Source organism: Stigmatopora argus, chromosome 4 (genome assembly GCF_051989625.1).
Source record: "Stigmatopora argus isolate UIUO_Sarg chromosome 4, RoL_Sarg_1.0, whole genome shotgun sequence".
NCBI lineage: Eukaryota > Metazoa > Chordata > Actinopteri > Syngnathiformes > Syngnathidae > Stigmatopora > Stigmatopora argus.
In genome coordinates, this window is record NC_135390.1 from 9,840,789 (window position 1) to 9,859,202 (window position 18,414).

The window sequence follows — 18,414 nt, forward strand, 5'->3', positions numbered from 1 at the left end:
TTTCAAATCCACTAGGAGAAGAAGGGCCGCGGCACAGAGTACAAAATAGAATGAGAAATGTGGTGGTCCCACACAGAGAAACCGAGAAGGATTTTCTCTAAATGTAAAATTCTCATGCACTCCAATCCCAGCAGTGCCATCAGACCAAAACAAGTCTACCACCAAGCACAAAGTACCCGGAAGAAAGCTCAGTTAAGTGCTTTGTTGAAAGAAGTGCAGTGAACTCTCCTTTGGAGAGACCAAGCAACAGCTACACAAACAGGAGAAGAGAGCAACCTCTTTGAGTCTCATGTTTTCAGTTAATTTGCATCTCAAAGATAAAGGACGTTCCTTGAAGGACAGCAATGTCAAAATTCTGGACAGAAAAGGCCAATGGTTTGAGAGTGGACTGAAGCAAAGCATCTTTTTTACACCAATAGATATAGACGTTCACATACTTGTTTATGACTTTTGACTCGTGTCTCTATCCACAATCAATTAATTTGGTTGATAATTAGCACTACATATTTCCTCAACAGTTATGTTCAAGAGCAAACTATGAATTAAATTGCACCATAAAAATCATATTGTGAGTATCTGAAAAACAATGAACACTGTACAAATATGAACGTTAGCAGCACACAAAGACTATAAAAATCTCGTTACGACTACTGGGAAAAGAATACCAGTTGAACAAAACCAATCCTCTGAGGTTTCAGGCCTGTTGCCAACCAAACTAGAAGTGGCTGCTATTTTTAAAATGCGACGTAGCTCTTTGCAGCTTTGACATCCTTTTCAACAAATCTCTTGCAGAAGGGGCAATGCTGTTGGGATTTCATTCAGTGTCTATGCCCGTTTCTCCTGAAAATATTCTCGTGTAAATGCTTTTCCCTGGGAACCTAGCTGTTTTCTGACAAGTATTAGCATGCTCATCTGCCAGCCGACTGTTGTGGCCATCAAAGGAGAACTAAAAGTTCCATGCGTGTATGGCAGTAGACTTCAAGAAATGCTTATTCTGAAATGATTAAAAAACCTACAGAACAATCCACACCTCCTCCAGAGCTGTGAACAACACTTGTTGATGCTTCAGATGACAGCGTCATCTCTACGAATAGCCTGGAATGTGGTGTAAATGTTCACACCCATGTCCTTTATATCTCATTGTTTCCACTATTTTGCACATGAGTAGGAACTGAAGAATCAGAGATAATGTAAATGCTGTCATGTCATCCTTTAATTCTAAATGATCTCAACCAGTCATATAAAATATTCTTGGCGAAAGATTCATTGAATTGTCAATCTTTACCAATTCAAAGCTTTCACCAACTTGTATTATTCCTGATAGCACTTTCTGAATACCGTTCTAGCCAGAGCTGATGGTACGAAGCCATTATCCGTGATCTCATAGGGCAGGGGTGGCCAACTCCGGTCCTCAAGAGCTACTATCCGGTCTGTTTTCCATATCTCCCTCCACCAACACACCTGAATCCAAAAATCGTGATCGGTATCAAGCTTCTGGACAGCTTGCTGATAAGTTGATCATTTGATTCAGGTGTGGTAGAGGAGGGAGATATAGAAAACAGACCGGATAGCAGCTCTCGAGGACTACAGTTGGCCACCCCTGTCATATGGTATTTGAATTATTTCCATTTTGTCACCAATACATATTTAACGCTTAGTGTGTTTATGTATCAAATATTTCACCCGCTGTTTGTCATATCTTCATGGCCTGCCATCATGTTTGTGACTTCTTGCCACCCAGCCTACTCTGTATATGCCAAAAATTTAAATATAGATCCATCTATAGCATGTCTAGACAAACAATTGTTCACAGCCGTGGACTATTTGAAGTTGCCAATGAAGCAAGTATAGATCTTTTTTTGGAATGTGAAGCAAAGAGTAGACTGAGGACTACTGCAGGACTGTGCAGACATAAAGAAAACATATTAACACCTCACAGTAAGGTTTGAGCAGAGAATAATTAAAACCCAGGATCTCATAAATGTGGTATATTTCCATAGTATTTATTAGATTTTTCATTTTAATAATCTTATTTACTAAAAACCTTTAAAAAGTACTTGAATTGAATATTTAGTAAAAGTGTTAACATTTTCATTTTCAAAAAAGTATACTTGATCATAATTAAAGGCATCCTGCTTTAAAGTTATGAATATAAAATATAAGATACTTAAGCTTGTTTGGAGGACATTGCCAACAGAGCTTACACTCAGTAAATTCAAGTCATTTGAACTGTGTGTTATCTGTGATTATTAAAACTAAATATATAAATAAAAGTGAGCTTGAGTGAACCCAAAGGGAAACTGCTGGGAAAAGGTCATATCGTTATTAGATTGCTGTTCCCTCATCCTGCACTGATCACATACAAGTGGTGGTCATCACCATGACATCACATTATTACACATCTTTGCCCTTTCACGCCCCACGTGACCCCGATTTAATGTAATTTTCTCTTGAGTGTCTGTCTACTTTTCGCCCATGTCCTCTAATCCACTGGTGATAGCGCTGTATAAGTACACTCTAAATTTACATCTTTACGCCAGTCTTAAAAAGGTGACTGCTGATGAGGCATGGAAACATATAAACTCTTCATAAAGTAACTGTTTAATGAGACACCTGTGGAGCTGTTAAAGGATACAGGTGTCTTCAGTATTGTTGCTTAACCGTTACTTGTTGGATTTTATTCCGCACCCTTGGCTCTTCCTCGGTCCTTCCTAGCCACATACACGCACACACACAGAAGTGCAGTGTTAATTTGACTTGCCAGGAAGGAAATGGTGCGTGATTCGCTTGACTTGGTCCCTGGACAGGAATCTAAAGACAGTCTGGAGAGTGCAAGGCAATCAAGCGATAAAGCTTATTATCTGAGGGGAGCTATATTCTAAGACTTATTATCTAGCAGGAGTTAAATGGCTTGCAGGTCCTCAAAGACCCAATGGCCTGGTTCAACTTGGCAACAGAAGAAGAGAGGTTGGAGGCAGAAGGGTAAAGGAAAAGGTGATGATGATGAGGAGGATGAAGATAATGGAGGGGGTGATAGAGGGATCAAAAGAAGTGTGTGGTGGGGGTGCTGAAGGTGATTCATAGGTGTGCAGCGTCACTGCTGTGAAACCAATTTTCTAGTTGAAGTCGCGGGATGTACTGGACTTGATAAAGCTGCAAAGTGCTGCTGCATTGTGTATTTTAGTAGCATCTCTGCCCCTTTAGATAGCGGTGATTGTTTTTAGCGTCCGAGGCTACACGTGTTGACGGCAGCAACAGCAGTTTGTTTTTTGTTTTCCAAGAGAGAAAAAAATGGCATATTGGATCATTTTGTCCCAAAATAGAAAGGTCTGTAGTCGCTTTGGGGTCAGGCTTTAGTAAATAACAAATATAATGAAAAACCATGAGAATCAACAAAGCAGAGAGCAACTAGATTTCATTTCATGCAACATGCAACATTGTGCGGTAGAGCCAAAAACAAAGTTTTTTTTTCTATTGTTAAAATAAAATATTGTCGATGCTGTATATTTATATATCTGAATGAGACTGTAACTTGGATAGTCTCCAGTAACCAAGACAATGATAAGCAGCACTGAAAAGGATGGATTATGGATGGATGGAGATAAGACGACAACAACAACAAATATTTTGCATCCACATAAACAATGTTAACATTTGGATAAAAAATGTAGTCTGCATGATCCAAAAACCTATGTGCACATATGTGGACATCAGGTCTCAATTGGGAATATTATTTCCATATAATTTTATGAGTAAATAAATTGTGAATAAAAAAACAAAAACATGATAACATAATAATAATAAGTAAAAAGACACTGGTTATGGCAACATGATTTTTTTTCACATTTACCATTAACCTGCCATTGGCAGTGATAGGCACTTTAGCTAGGGTGGCCAGCATTTAATATATATTTTAGTGCCATTGACAGTGCTAGATGTCCAATCTATTTTGCCTGGAAGAGGCCATGAATGATCACTTTGAGTTAAAATGGATTGGACATTTAAGCACCTTCAATGACAGCCAAAGAGGTAAATGAGTGCCCGATAAAGGGATAATCAACAGCACCTCGGCAGATTGCAGCTCAGCACTGCAGTTCCTCAATTACTGAGAAACACAGTCTCAGAATCTACTAAATATCACTCAGTTTCAAGTATTTTCCCATTTTAGAGGATGAATGGGCGAAGGTCAAGGATTCAACTGAGCTAACCAAAAGGGAAATAGACTTGAAAGTGAAAGGGGACGCTACGTCACTCTGGCTACCCACTGCTAAATGTCCACATATTGATTTAGGAAACTGCAGTGTTTGTTTAAGCAAAGAAAAGCAGCCCATTACTGGCGAGCAGCTTGCAGCCGTTAGAGTGCTAATGAGCCCACTATGCCCCCTCACTTTATCTCTGTATCTCTTTAAACATACAGTATAATATTGGCCTGGCTAATATTATATAGATGTGTCCGGAAAGAAGGCTCTTCTATGCAAACGAAGGATGGAACTTAAAGATGAATTCATTTGAATATACTTATGTGGTTTTAAAGTGATTATTTACAACCATTTTTTCTTAACCACGAAAGGAAAACTAAGACAACAAAGCATCTTTGTTGGTTAAGATAGTTCTTTATTATGAAGTGCCACAAAATGCTTTGTGTTCATTGTGCTTACATTGTCTAAATACTGGCTCAAGAGACCCAGGAGACCCTCCCTCTGCACCAGAGAGCCCAGAATCTCCTGAGATAAAGTGTGTAAGATATCACTGTACAGCGGTAAAAACGCCTCAGTCCTTTTACAAACCCTTGTCCAATAAGTGATTAGTTCGGTCAACGCAGACCCCTTCAGCTCAGAAATACAAAAAAGAAAAAAGAAGAGAGGTTAAGCTAGTACAAGTTTTCAATTCTTCTCTACCTGAATTCTAGTTAGTTTCATTGTGCTACTTTCTTTCAAGGTGGACATGATTAGAATGGAAGTGCTTAGAGAGCAAACAATTCGGAGCTAACATGGAGACACTCAACTTTGAGTAATACCTTCATAGTGATCAAAAACTGCAGGTCAGAGGATTGTAACAGGAATTCAGGGATTTGTTAATAGATATCTTTTGCAGCTTTGAAGATAATTGCATTGAAAAGGTGCCTAGCCCAAGATCTTAGCCTTTATTTCCATGGATGGTGTTTGTGTCCTGGCATACTGAGATTTTAATGCAGCCGTGTTTGGGAATTTTGTAGAGCGTTCAGGTTAAAAATGTGTTTGTGAAGATTCAACAATTTGGTGGTAGAATCTCAGTTTATGACTACAATCACACTGCAAGTCATATTTGATGTATTGGCCCATACGAAAGACGTATCTGATTTTTATTCATGCGGTGTGAACAGTCTAATTCTGAATATTTCAAAACTGACCTCTGGTCATAAAATCGGATCTATATCTGATTTTTCTGCAGTATGAACACGATCCATACACGCCAGACTTATACAGCCTCAACAGGTGAAAAATGTCACCACCGTATGACAAAACAAATAACACGCCCAAATCGCTTTCAGAAAATGTTGGCTGTGCTAGCACAGAACATTGCTACGAAATCGTGACGACGGAGTAACCCTGAAGGTACCCCATTTATTCCATAAAATCTGTGACACTTGACACATTGCTACAGTGTCTGTGTTTCATGTCACAGATTTATCTAAGAGCCACATTTTGTTTGCAATATAAATGGCTACACATACAAAAAAAATCGGAAATGTTTTTGAAACTAGAGATAGGTAAGATACTAACCTAAGCAACACATCTCCTTAAGCCATGTGTAAATAAATAGTGGCCAAGGTAGTTTACATCATTTTGATGAATTGGTTCGGGGAACAGGCTATCGAGATCTGAGCCCGGATAACGTGACAATGGATGTCAGTCGTCAATGGATGACATGCATTAAACCCTCTCGCCTGGGCATTGATAAATACCTACAACCTGAACAGGAAGAAATGAATTAGTTTTGTGCTTTTGTAAAATCTCAACTGTAATCACTGTTTTGTGTTTATTCTTGTAATGATTATTATGACCAGTTAGGGGACTGAAGGGAAAGAATATTTAAAGGATTGTTATTATCAAAATCAAACAAGTCAGATTGTGTTGGCATGCTTGGAGGTTGGCGTTCTAGTTAATTGTATTCCTATTATAATGACACCATCTTTACCCAATTCACTAAATTCCTATTGGCTGTTCAGCTCCTATTTAATATTGCACCGATTTCACACTTAGCAAACACTCAAACCTTATCTTTGTTGCTTTTGTGATTTTTTTTCTTTTATCTTTTGCTTTGCTTTTACTCCACCCTGTTTTTTTTCTAAAATAAATTCCTGGTTAAAAATACTTTTGCTTTTGAGGCTCATTTTTCAAAGGGTTCAAGATTAGATCGAGTGCGGCAATGTAGCGGCTTCATACAAAACTGCTGCCTTCACAACCTTTTCAGAAGTGTTTGTCTCCATTCAAGAGCTGTTAGTTTATATCTGAGATCAAGGTAAAAATAGGGCATAAGTGCACGTTCAGTGCAAATTCTCCTTTTATCCTTATAACCCTAAAATAATGTGTAGTGAAAGGCAAATCACTAATTAAATAATCTCCTTAAACTCGGGATCTTCATCTCAAAGTGTGATTAAATAAAGGTTACATACGCTGGGGGAAATAGCGGAATTATCCCAAGTCCTTTGTAAGAGAATCACTTGTTCATATTAAACCTATTATTTCCCATTTTTAAAAGCTTGAGTGGGGTGTGGAGTTTAATCAGACTGCGCAGATGTTCTCTCCGGGTCGCTCCGAGTCTGTGTGTGTGCATCTCGCAAGGTTACGTAACACCAATCGTCATTACTGAGCACAAATGTTTTTGTGCAGTTGTGTGTGTCCTCAAAGTGTCTCCAGGGAAGCTCCAGGAATCTACAGCGGATGTTTTTTGGGCTTAGAAAGCTGGGTTCAGCCGCACTGCTATCAGCTATAGAGATCATCACTTGCACCATTTATTGTTCTGGGCCCTCCCTTATATGACTTGTGGGTTAATCCTGTTTTTTGGCTCAATAGGAATGAATGGGGCCTGCTGCAGAACAAGCAGGACTAATGTATAAGTGGGGGTTGTAAATGTGAAGGTGCCAGCCATAAGTGCACGATTTTTCCGTGGTCTAAGAATGCGCACGTTATGTGTGGTTGAATAATGCATTGCATTTAAAGTCGATTCGGCTTGTTTTTTTTGTTGTTGTTTTTTTCAAGAGAGGTTCTGAACACATTTATTTATCCCAGAGTGCAGTAACAACAGCTGATCCCAGCTCCTGTACCCCAGAATCCTACATTAGTTCTACTCACTAAGAGGCAGGCAGTGCATAACAAGAGGAAAGATTTTTTGTTTCTTTTGTTTCGCTAACACTACATTGGCATGTTCCCTGATGTCTGCAATATTTGTCTTTTTTATGACTATAGGTGAAGTAAAACATACCTGATTTTTAAAACTGCTATACAGTAGTAGGTAATACTTCGTAAGTTCATCATAAAATACCATGCATTAGTGTGATTATTGCTCTGAAAAATGTCCTACAGAAGCTCCAAGAGAAAAATATTGCCCTTGTCATTTGAATTTGGCGTTAAAACAAACCAAAAAAAAAGCTTTGTATGATGTCGGCATAGATATTTTTTGCATGCAAAAATGTAAAGTAATAATAAAAATAAGAAAAGCTTAAACAACATAATTTAAAAAAATATAAAAACCAAAAGTGACATATGCTTTGGCCTGTAGTGGTAGAAAAGGGGGATAAATAAAATAAAGTGCAAACATTTAAACATATATACAAATAATAAATAATCAAATAAATACATTTCTACCTCAGTAGTGAAGAGAATATGGTCACTTGGTGCAGAAGAACATTGTTATCATTATTATCATCATCATTGTTATTACTATCATTATTACTATTATTCCTCCAAAAGTAAAAGGAAAAACTCTTTCTATGCATTGTAGTGCAGAGCAGCAGCTGTTAGCTTGCTGTTTGTACCATCATCCACGTATAAGTTTGTACCAGTACTCTGTATCTCGGCACTGGATAGAAGCCATGTTTGTAATATTATCGTCTCTATCCAGAACAGGAAGAAGAAGAAGTGAACAGTTTGTTTTGTCGGGATGTGCATGCGTAAAATAGTTCAATCCTTCATCTTCAAAATTGTGCTATCGTCATCACCATTAATTGGTTGCGGGGCAAAGCGAAGTGCAGAATGTGAGCATGGAAGAAAAAGCGGGTTCAGAACCAAAAAGAATTGATCATTTGGGTCAGTGGGTAAGAATAATGGCGATTTAGGTTTGTAGTTTGTTCGGGGTTTTTTTTGCAATTGGTTGGGGGGTCATGCATCCAATGGCCCAAGAGGGGAGAATTGGCCTTTGAAGCAGGCCGACTCGTAGTGCTTGTTCAGGTAACTCTTGAGCGCGAAGGTCTTGTTGCAGCGTTTGCACTTGAAGTGCTTGAAGGCCGAGTGCGTCTGCATGTGAGCGCGCAGGTTTGAACGGTCAGCGAAGGCTTTCCCGCAGTGAGCGCAGCCGAAGGGCTTCTCGCCCGTGTGCGAGCGCATGTGGCCCTGCAAGAGCCATGGCCGGCTGAACGCCTTGCTGCACACATCGCACTTGTGTTTGAGGTCGTGCGTGAGCAGGTGCATGGCCATGGCGGGCATGGACACGTACACCTTGCCGCAGGTGGGGCATTTTTTGGCCAGCTTGCTGTCCAGCGAGCGGTGCGTCTGTTTGTGTCGGCTCAAGTTGGACGACGTGGCGTAGGTCTTGCCGCACTCGTTGCACGTGTGCCTTTGGATGGTGCGAGGGCTGCCCATGGTTTTCCTTCTCGAACGGCCGTCCGTGATGTAAAAGGCGTCCACCGAGTAGCCGTCGCTGACCGCGGCGTCGCCGTTGATGTAGCCGTCGGTGAGCTCGGATCCCGGGCTGTCTGGAGACTCCGAGTCCGGGGCGCCGTAGTCGCTGTGGATACCGTCGTAGAGCGGGTCCGGTGAGGGTACCTTGATCCCACCGTCGCTCTCGCCATCGTACACTGATGGGCTGATGTAGTCGCTGATGTAACCAGCTGTGAGGCGAGAAAAAAACAATGCAGCTAAGATTTTGGACTTTGTTTTTCATTCAAAAAACAGCTCTGTAAATGCATTTTATGACAATGTGGACTTTTTGATATGATGGAAGGATTGCTTTACACAAAAATTTGAAAGGGAAGACACATGTCTTCTTTAGGCCCTAGCTCTACTTTTGCTTCTTGCGTTTCCAATGTCACTATTTCTAGTTGCTAACGAAGTGTAGAACAATGCATTTCAATACGTTTATTCATTCATTCATCTTCCGTTCTGCGCATCCTCGTAAGGGCTGCGGGGGTTGCCGGAGCCTACCCCAGCTGACTTCAAACTGCATTTATGCAAAAAAAATAATTCGCATTAGTTAATAATTAAACTTGTTGCATTCTATAGAACATGTAAAATTTGGGTTTAGGAATCCCAAGTGTGGTTAATTTTGGGCCAAATATTGCTTTCATTTTTCTTGCAATGCCAATTTGACTCTCATTTAACCTTTTCAACAGCTGCCTCATTAGGACTCCGTTCAAGTTGACATCACATGACTTTTAACCCTCTGCCACACACACAACTTTTTCATTAAGACATTTATGAGATATACAATTGCAGTTTCCATCTTACAGTAGCCTCCCCTGCCTAAAAGGACCAACTGAATTTTATCCCTCATGCAAGAGTTGCTCAGTTCCATTTCCTCCTAAACTCTTTGTGTTTGTCGGGAACAAACAAACAAAATGCACGAATAAAGCTAAACCATTTTGGTATAAAACATATGAAACCTGCTCATTTTTTTGGTTTTTCAGGAACAGAAATGTGATCCCCAAATCAGGTCAATTTGACCCGTAACATAACAAAAGATTTAAGAGTGAAGCGAGTGAAGGGTTTGTTTCCATTACATATACACGTTGTAAAAAGCCTCCTCACACTTTGCGAAATTGCCCAGTGTTATTTATATATGTTGTAACTCGCTGTTACAAATAAGGCGCTTTACTGGGGTAACAAAGTAACAGTTTGCCGCATGGCTCCGAGGTGTGCCCGAGAAGCTTGAGCCTCAGAGAGCATGACAAAAGATTGATACCGCATAAGTTACGCCCTGTGCCTTCTTCTATATCAAATGGGGAAATGTGGCACAAACCGACTAAAGCAGATGGGGACCTTGCCTTTTAATTGGTCTTGGTCTCAATAAAAGTCAGTAAACACTAACTTGTCAAGCAGATTTGTATTCTTGGAATCTTGAGCTGTACTGTACGTCACAGTATCCACTTTGTTGCCGCAGTCCTTTTTCTTACTTTCTCCCTTCGAACTGATATTGATCTCTTTACTATGGCCAACAGCCACATTCTATATCCAAATGTTATTTGCTAGCATGTTTTTTTTACGACTAATGTGTTAAATGCAGCATGGCTTTCTTACATACTTTACTGAAGTGGAGAAAGAGCCTCCCTAAACCGGAGTGGAAAAAAAACAAGCATTTGTTGGAATAAACCTTGCACCGTTAACTTTTAATATTGACTGCATGCTTTTAAGAGTCTGATAGATAAATGTGCTTCCATATCTGAAGTCCTTTAACTAGGAATTGTTCCTTTTATACATGTGTTTTGTTGGCTTGTCTGCCATAATGGAAATATTGTCCAAAGGCGTAATAAGATGCATCTATAAGAGATGTGTTCACTTTTTCATTTGTAGCTACTTTACATTGTTTTGACAGTTTTGTGCACTTGAAAGTATAGTGTACAAGAAAAGCTGTCATTATAGTTATTGACAACTTTACACCCACCATCAGCTCAAGACTAATACATAATTTAAATTCTTATGGAAGACCTGTTGGTAAATGTGGGCGCTTTCACACAAAAAAAATATTGTACTTTTTGACTTATTTTTGGCCGGGCAGCCTAACCTTCACAATTTACAAGTTAGATGGCAAGTTTGTCTGGACTTCTCTGCTTATAATTTCCACTCCAATCTTTACTGACAAATCACACAATTTATTTTACAACTTTGGGAGTTTTGGAGCTTGATTTACATTCTCTTCTCTTTTCCCAAATATCTGAAGAAGTGGCTGCTGTCGCAGACTTGATCTTGATGGCACTTTGTTCAGCGATTTTCTGTAAAGTCTTATTTGAAGACTGAGACAAAAAGAAAAACAAACGTTGGAGCTGTATGCTCAGACTTGCAGTCATTCTGAGTCAAAGGCAGACCTAACACCACAAATATTTCAAGGCAACTTTTAGAATTTGTTCTCTTTTCCAAAACAAGTACTGTACTTGTTTATGCATGCTTGGATTTCCCCCCCACAAAAACTGGAGTTTTTGTTCACCGTTCCCTCATTTGATTTCACTACCTGCCGTGACTGTTTATGAATTAGAAATTGACTTTGACTGACAGCACCTGTATGAGTTGCATACAATTTTTCTCTGTGCTTCTTTGATTGGTTCATTCAGATTCAGTCTGTACTTTTTTCCCCATAAAATCCATCCCAAACCGTAGAGCAGACTTTCTATGTATCTTGTACATGGCCAAAGTCAGGGTGACTTGCCAGGCTACCAGGAGATTTTTTCACTCATCTGGTATGTTAAAAGTGTAGAGTAATTTGCAGTTGTGCTGCTTGTTCCGGCAGAAACCTCATCTTTGTAACGTCTTTAAGGGATCAGTTAGAACCAAAACTTCACCGGCAACCCTTGAGAACTGGTTTGGACATCCCTGCACTAGTATTATGTTGTGGGATGTGTGCAATATGGCATTACCTATGGGATTTGAAAGGGCATGACTGGTGTCACAACAGAGTCCAATTCAAATTGTATTTTCTACAAGACTTATCCTATTCTTCTTCCTATCTATTTGAATTGTGATATTTCTCTCACTTCAAATGGATTGGAATGAAAGGCAGCCAAAGAATACATATATTTGGAAAATAGGATAATACTGCAATACCCAAAGAAAACTTGTGAATCTAAAGTGCAACATGTAAATATACTAAAAAGATGTGAAATTCAAATTGCAGCACTATCATGCAGACATGCTAATTACTCGGACACTATAAATATCGGCATGAACAACATTTGATTGTTGTATTCTGTAAATTTAACTGCAAATTATTTTTTATGCATACATCAATCGGATTCAGAAAAATTTGATATTGATATTGATAATCAGTAATTTCAATGGATTTAGTCTAATCTTATATTTTATGGAGTCCAAATAAGTATATCATGCTGCTATGTATTAAATAATGCAATTAATCATAAACCTGTCTGTTGTTTTACAGCAGTGATGTCCAAAACGAATAAGTACATATCCATACAGTATAGCACACGTACATTCTAATAACACATTGCTGAACACTCATCATACATTCTGACAAAAAAATAAAGACTTCAGGACTTCGAGTATGAGCAACAACAACATGAAAGACAATAGGTTCCTAAATATTCTCCATCTGGGTCTTTAAAGTTGCCTAGCCTAATATAAATTTTTATAGCTAAACACGGTCTTGTTGTGGATTTAGGACACCAGCTTGGCATTGTACACTTATAAAATAGCAATAAGATTTCTAGTAGACACTATGCAGTAAATAAAAATACAGTTGTACCTCTACTCACAAAATTAATTGGTTCCAAGACTTTTTTCGTAACTTGAAAATTTAGTAAGTAGAGGTGTACTTTATATGTAAATTCTCCAATTCATTCCACGGTCCTCACACAACTACTAACTAACCCCCTTAAAATTGGTCAATGTGTCCCAGTTTTGTATGAAAGATCTAAGGAAACATACAAAAATGAGAGAAAATTATAAGGAAATGATTTATTAATGTCTCAAAATAAATAAAGCATATGGAAATGTGCCCTGCGCCACTGAAATATCTACCTCCGCGGCCGTTATAGATGTAATAACCGTGTTTGTCCGCCAGTTACTTTGTAGTACATTTTAAAATTTGACAATATGTGCCACGTGGCAATTGTAGTTTTTATCGCTTAATAAGAGGAATTCAAAATAAAATAATGGATAAGGATATGCATTTACTTTTTGGGGGATTTCGTAACTTGGATCTTTTTCGTATCTCGAGTCATTTATTTGTATATAAAAAATCGTAACCTGAAACTTTTGTACCTAGAGGCATTTGTAAGTAGTGGTATGTCTGTATACTGTGACCAGCCACAACATTGTGACAACTTGTGCAAGTTTCATATGTGGTGTACATTTCCGATTGCTTATTTTTACTATGTCAGAATGACTTTAAACTGCCCCATTCACCTATTTCCTAGTGATTATCCCGCTCAATAAACACAACATGCTGGGGTGTCCAAAGAAAATATGGCTGAAACATGTAAAAACCCATGATGGAAAGCCACTCATAACCTATCGAGGCAGACAGGCTAAACATCATTATCAATACAAAATAAATGTCCATTCATCAATTGGTTCTATCTTCTTGTTGTGACTAAACAAACAAATAGAAAATGAACTGCACAACAATCGCAGGGCTGTTATGACCTTAATCATTTGAACCATGATGTTCAAAATAAAATCACTGATGTCATTTTTATGATTATTATGTGGACTCTGAATGAAGTAGTCTTAGTTTTATGCAGCTACAATATTATTCAGCAGAAAAGCTAACCTCTGCATGACTAGAATATATCTGCAGGGCAGCCCTCTTATCCGCGCAGTCCCATTACACACAAAACAACACAAGTGGGATATCAATTATTGCCAACTCTGCTTCATCCGAGCAGAAAGTTACTGCTATCGCACAGTGGCTCGGCGAGGCGAAATCCTGCACTGCAGTGAACGCCATGTGAAAAATTTGAGGAGAGAGGGAGGGGAAGAACTATGTAGAAAAAGGTAATGCAGGACTACAGGTCGCGTGTGAAGCTATACAGAGCTTCTTAGCCTCGACATGATGAATACGACTGACAGTTTTCTTTTTTTTTTTCCCCCCTCGCCGTCTCTTTGCTGACGCGCAAACACAAGTGAGGGTCAGGCGCGGGAGCCACACGCTGATGCAACTACGTGTCAGTGGCGCCCGGGTAGAGGGAGGGAGAGAATGCGTGGAGACGTCTGTTCAAGGGTGTATTGAAGTTCACAGCACACAACAATGAGTCACACTGCCACTGGAGGATGTACAGCAAGCGGGCTGACTGAAGACTACAAGTACTAAAAACATTCTCTGCATTCAAGTGTGACTAGACCACACTCATCAATCACAAGTCAAACCTGTTGAGTCACATAATCATTCTATGTGGAAAATCCAACAGGGGTTATTTAAAGAGAGCTTTATACACTACTCGTAAATTACTAGATCAGGCAAATGCGAGACAAATGATTGATGTTTTAGAAGTTATGTTTACGGCCTTTTTTCCATTATTCTCAGGTGTGTTGGTTGAATGGTTTTCAAACAAGAGCTTAAGGTTAGAGATTTTTTTTTACAGTTGGTAGTTAGGTGGACTGGCGGGAGTGTGGTAGCGTGTCGGCCCTACAGTTGTAAGAGCGAGGGTTCAATTCCAGGTTTTCCGCTTCCTGTGGGGAGTTTGCATGTTCTCCCTGGGCTTGTGTGGATTTTCACTAGGCACTTCAATTTTCCTCCCACATCCCAAAAACATGCAGTGTAGGCTGTTTGAACACACAAAATTGCCCCGAGGTATGAGTGTGAGCGCATATGCTTGTCTGTCTCCTTGTGTCCTGCAATTGGCTGGCCACGGTCTCACGGTGTCCCCGCCTAGTGCCTGTAGTTAGCTGGGATAGGCTTCAGAACCCCCAGTGACCCTTGTGAAGATAAGCAGTACGGAAAATGAATGAATGAGTTTATAGTTATGTCATATCTAGGCACTGCTTCAACAATATGTGAAGCTCCTATAACGCAAATGCACATTGGTAAATTTTCTATGGTTTGCTTTTTCTGATAAAACTGTCAGTATCTATAACCTTTCATTGACATTTCATAAGCGTAATATAGCATATTAATAATAAGTGTGAAACTAATCCATCAATGTCACCTTAGATAAAGGGCAAAGTTACATCTATAACCAAAGTCCTATCATGCATAAGTGCTACTATTTTTCATAACACAAACAATGTTTATGCCATGTGATTAAGATTGGACACGTCAAAATCTACTTTGAGTCACTTCATTTTCCATACCATCTATCATGCCTTGTAAGAAATTGGAGCCAATCCCAGCTGTCTCTGACCGAAAGGCTGATTGTATACTCTTGATGGCTCACCAGTCAGTCGCAAAGCTCACACAGTGTAGATGCCAAGTTCCGCAAATGCACCATTACACCGGCTCAACTACGTAAACCTTTATTTTTGTAGTATTTAAGTGTCACACAGTTCCCAATATCTGTGTTTTCAGACATTTCAGACATATGGGGAGTCCCGTCATACCTAGATAATCATCAACAAAAGCCCTGTTGAGGTCAAATTGAATGCAAAAGGCAAAGGCATCTGGTAACAGGTGTTCAATACTGTAACTCCAATGTTATGATAATAGCAATAACACTTACATAATGAAGTTGCATAATTGACCTTAAAATTGACTTCTATTGTTTTTCAATTCTTCCATTTCTCTTCTCTTAACGCTCCTTGAACCATTTGTTTCTTTCACAAGACGCAGGGAATTTTGGACTCATTGCAAGGCCAAGCGCGATACGCTGACGTCACATATGACGGTGGTTCATAGCAAATTTAGCTACATATTTTCTGGAAAAGTCGAAATTATGCAAAATGAAGGACATTTGACTTTGTAGCATCCACTGCATTGCTAGTGCCCATTGATCTTTAAACAGATGGACCATTAGCAACACCACCTGAAGCTTGTTGAGTATCTTTTTGAATGAACTTGCACTTTAAATGACCCACGAAATCCAAAGTTTAAAGCAGACGTTGATGTAAATGACCAACTGAATCATATTTATGAACCATAATTAGTATTTTTAAGGAGGTGTGCATTAGGAAGGTGGGGTATTGACCAGGCAATTAAAAAAACTGAAAAGGTCTCAGTTCCTCTGATATTCTGTCTAACAACCAGTTGAAAATAACTTTTAAATAGACTAGCTGTTAGAATGTAGTATTGAGTTTTTCATTGTTTTTATTATCATTATAATTTTATGTGGAAGAGATGTGACTGAATTATTTAAAAAAAGGCACTCCAGTGGTTAGATTCCACAGCAAGGGGTGCTCCAATGTTTTAACTATAGTCTTTTAATTCAGAAGAGGTGAAGCTTTGGTCAAATATTTCAAAAAATAAAGTAAAAATGTGAGGATTTAAATTTGCTCGTATAGTTTTAGCACATTCCACCATGGACTGTGTTTGCAATGCACATTAGTGTCCCTCCTTATTGTGGATCCGGAGCGAAAACACCTGTTAAAGCTGAGCTCGACCTACCTTTGTCATGTAGCCGCAGGCTGAGTTCCGTCCTGGGCCGGTAGGCGCTCTCCAAATCCTCCCCGGTGGAGAAATCATCCAGTTTCACCTTTTTCACCAGGAAAGACCTCGGCATGGTGGTGCAACACACACACACTCGCACTCAGACACACGAGTCCACACACACGCAAAGCCAGCAGACCGGCGTGGCCAGCGTGACCACCAGGAGCAAGCTCGTCAAATAGTTGCTGAGGTCTCTAATTTTAGACTGGCTGCTGTATAGAAATTCCACTACTGGCTCCTGGGGAGCAAGTTCAGCACCGGACAGTTCCCCTCGCTCGGCTTCCCGTGCAACAGCACACGAGCGGAAGTGCACTTGCTGCGAACCTCACGTGCGGTATGGAATGAGTCGGATTGGCGTTTGTCTTAAAAGAAGAGGAGAGGAGAAAGAGGGAGGGGGGAAATGGATTTTGGAAGCCTTGCCGAGGAAATCTTTAGTCCCATACAGTCTCCGTGGAAGTAGTCCTCAAGCTGATTGCATCCATCTGCATCTCCTCTTCTCTTTCGGATGCTTCCCTCTCTCCTCTCTCCTCTCCCGCTTTGTGCGGCGAGCTGCTCCGTGCGTGTGTCGTCTGACGATCAGCTGACTGCATTTATAAGGCAGATGGGGCAGAGAGAGAGAGAGAGAGTAGAGAGAGAGAAAGGGAGAGAGTAGAGAGAGAGAGAGAAAGTGAGAGATGGTAGGGGGGTTGAGGAGTGCTTAATTTAATCCATCCCTCCTCTCCAGGGAGCAGTGACTGGCCCAGATGATTTATAGAACCTGTTAACACACCAAACCCTCATTTTTGTCTTTTCTCGGCTTTCTTTCTTCACTCTCATTTCAAGAAATTCACTATATTTGAAAGGGATGGGAAAAATGATCTCCATTGTATTCCCCCCTGAGAGCTACTCTTAAAAAAACAATTAAAATTCATATACCTTTGTCAAAGTCATACATGGTGGCACTTGTATTTACAAGTTTTCATTCCGTAACACTGGAAAGCAGAAAAGACAGTCAAGCCTTCCAGTTTCTGTGGCACTTGTTCTCATTAGGGGAGCAGGCTTTGCAAGCTGACTGTGGATGAGAGACAGAATATTAGAGATGTCACCATCATATAGTCTGGATTTTGAGAATCTGCTGATACCAAGTTCCGATCTGATACCAAGCAAACTTGTTGAGGAGAGGGCAAACATCAACATCAAGCATTTTAAAAATGTAAAGGTAAATCCTATTTTCTTTACACTTTTTTGGGGGGAAATCTCAGCAAAAGAGGCAAAAAGCTGAAATAGAATGTCAAGATGAATACGATTTTGGAGCGTCAACACGCTGTGAAGTTATAGAGGATGTAAGTCACCTCAAATCAAGACTAGACACTTTCTGATGTATAATACATTCAGCTCAAAGGAAGTAATATATTGAGCAGCCGGTACAGGGGTCTGTGAACTCTTTCTAGATGACGATGACTTTCCTGTTCATTGGGCGAATATTCCCTTCATGCTTATGTGGTTCCAATTGGTAAACTGCAAACAAAGAAAACTTCTTGCTTGCAAAACTGAGATTTCATGAGGTCCCGTGTGATATTATGCAGTTTCAAATAATGTTGGAGTTTTCCATTTTTCGTTTGTTAGTTAGTTAGTGATTTTGCTGAGTGTATATATTCCCAAATCAAAAATACCATGCAATGAATTTAAAGGAATTCAATAACCTATTTAAATAAACTCCTCAGCATTGCCTACATTTTCTCAGCTGCTAGGATTTTCTTGCCCGTATCCCTGGTGACACAAATTTTTCAAGCAAATAAGAGCAATCATGCTGAATGGTGTAATAATTATCATTATTGTGCATGAACGTGGCCCCTTAAGGCAAATTGACACGGACTAAATGAAGTATTTCACGGTGGCGAGCGGAGGAACTATGCGACCAATCCCGGC

The 18,414-nt window shown here is 39.7% G+C and overlaps 1 protein-coding gene and 1 long non-coding RNA gene across 2 annotated transcripts in view; one reads left to right on the plus strand and one right to left on the minus strand.

The window, feature by feature from the left end:
• Window positions 1-18,414, plus strand: part of LOC144072791 (uncharacterized) — a 92,733-nt gene that overhangs the window by 68,548 nt on the left and 5,771 nt on the right. The gene's annotated exons all lie outside the window — the stretch shown is intronic.
• LOC144073584 (transcriptional repressor scratch 1-like) lies at window positions 4,594-17,060 on the minus strand. The gene is made up of 2 exons (XM_077599545.1): window positions 16,465-17,060; window positions 4,594-9,088 (listed from the first exon to the last, which is right to left on the minus strand). Exons 1-2 carry the CDS (start codon window positions 16,577-16,579, stop codon window positions 8,361-8,363), a joined length of 843 nt encoding a protein of 280 aa, XP_077455671.1. The 5' UTR covers window positions 16,580-17,060; the 3' UTR covers window positions 4,594-8,360.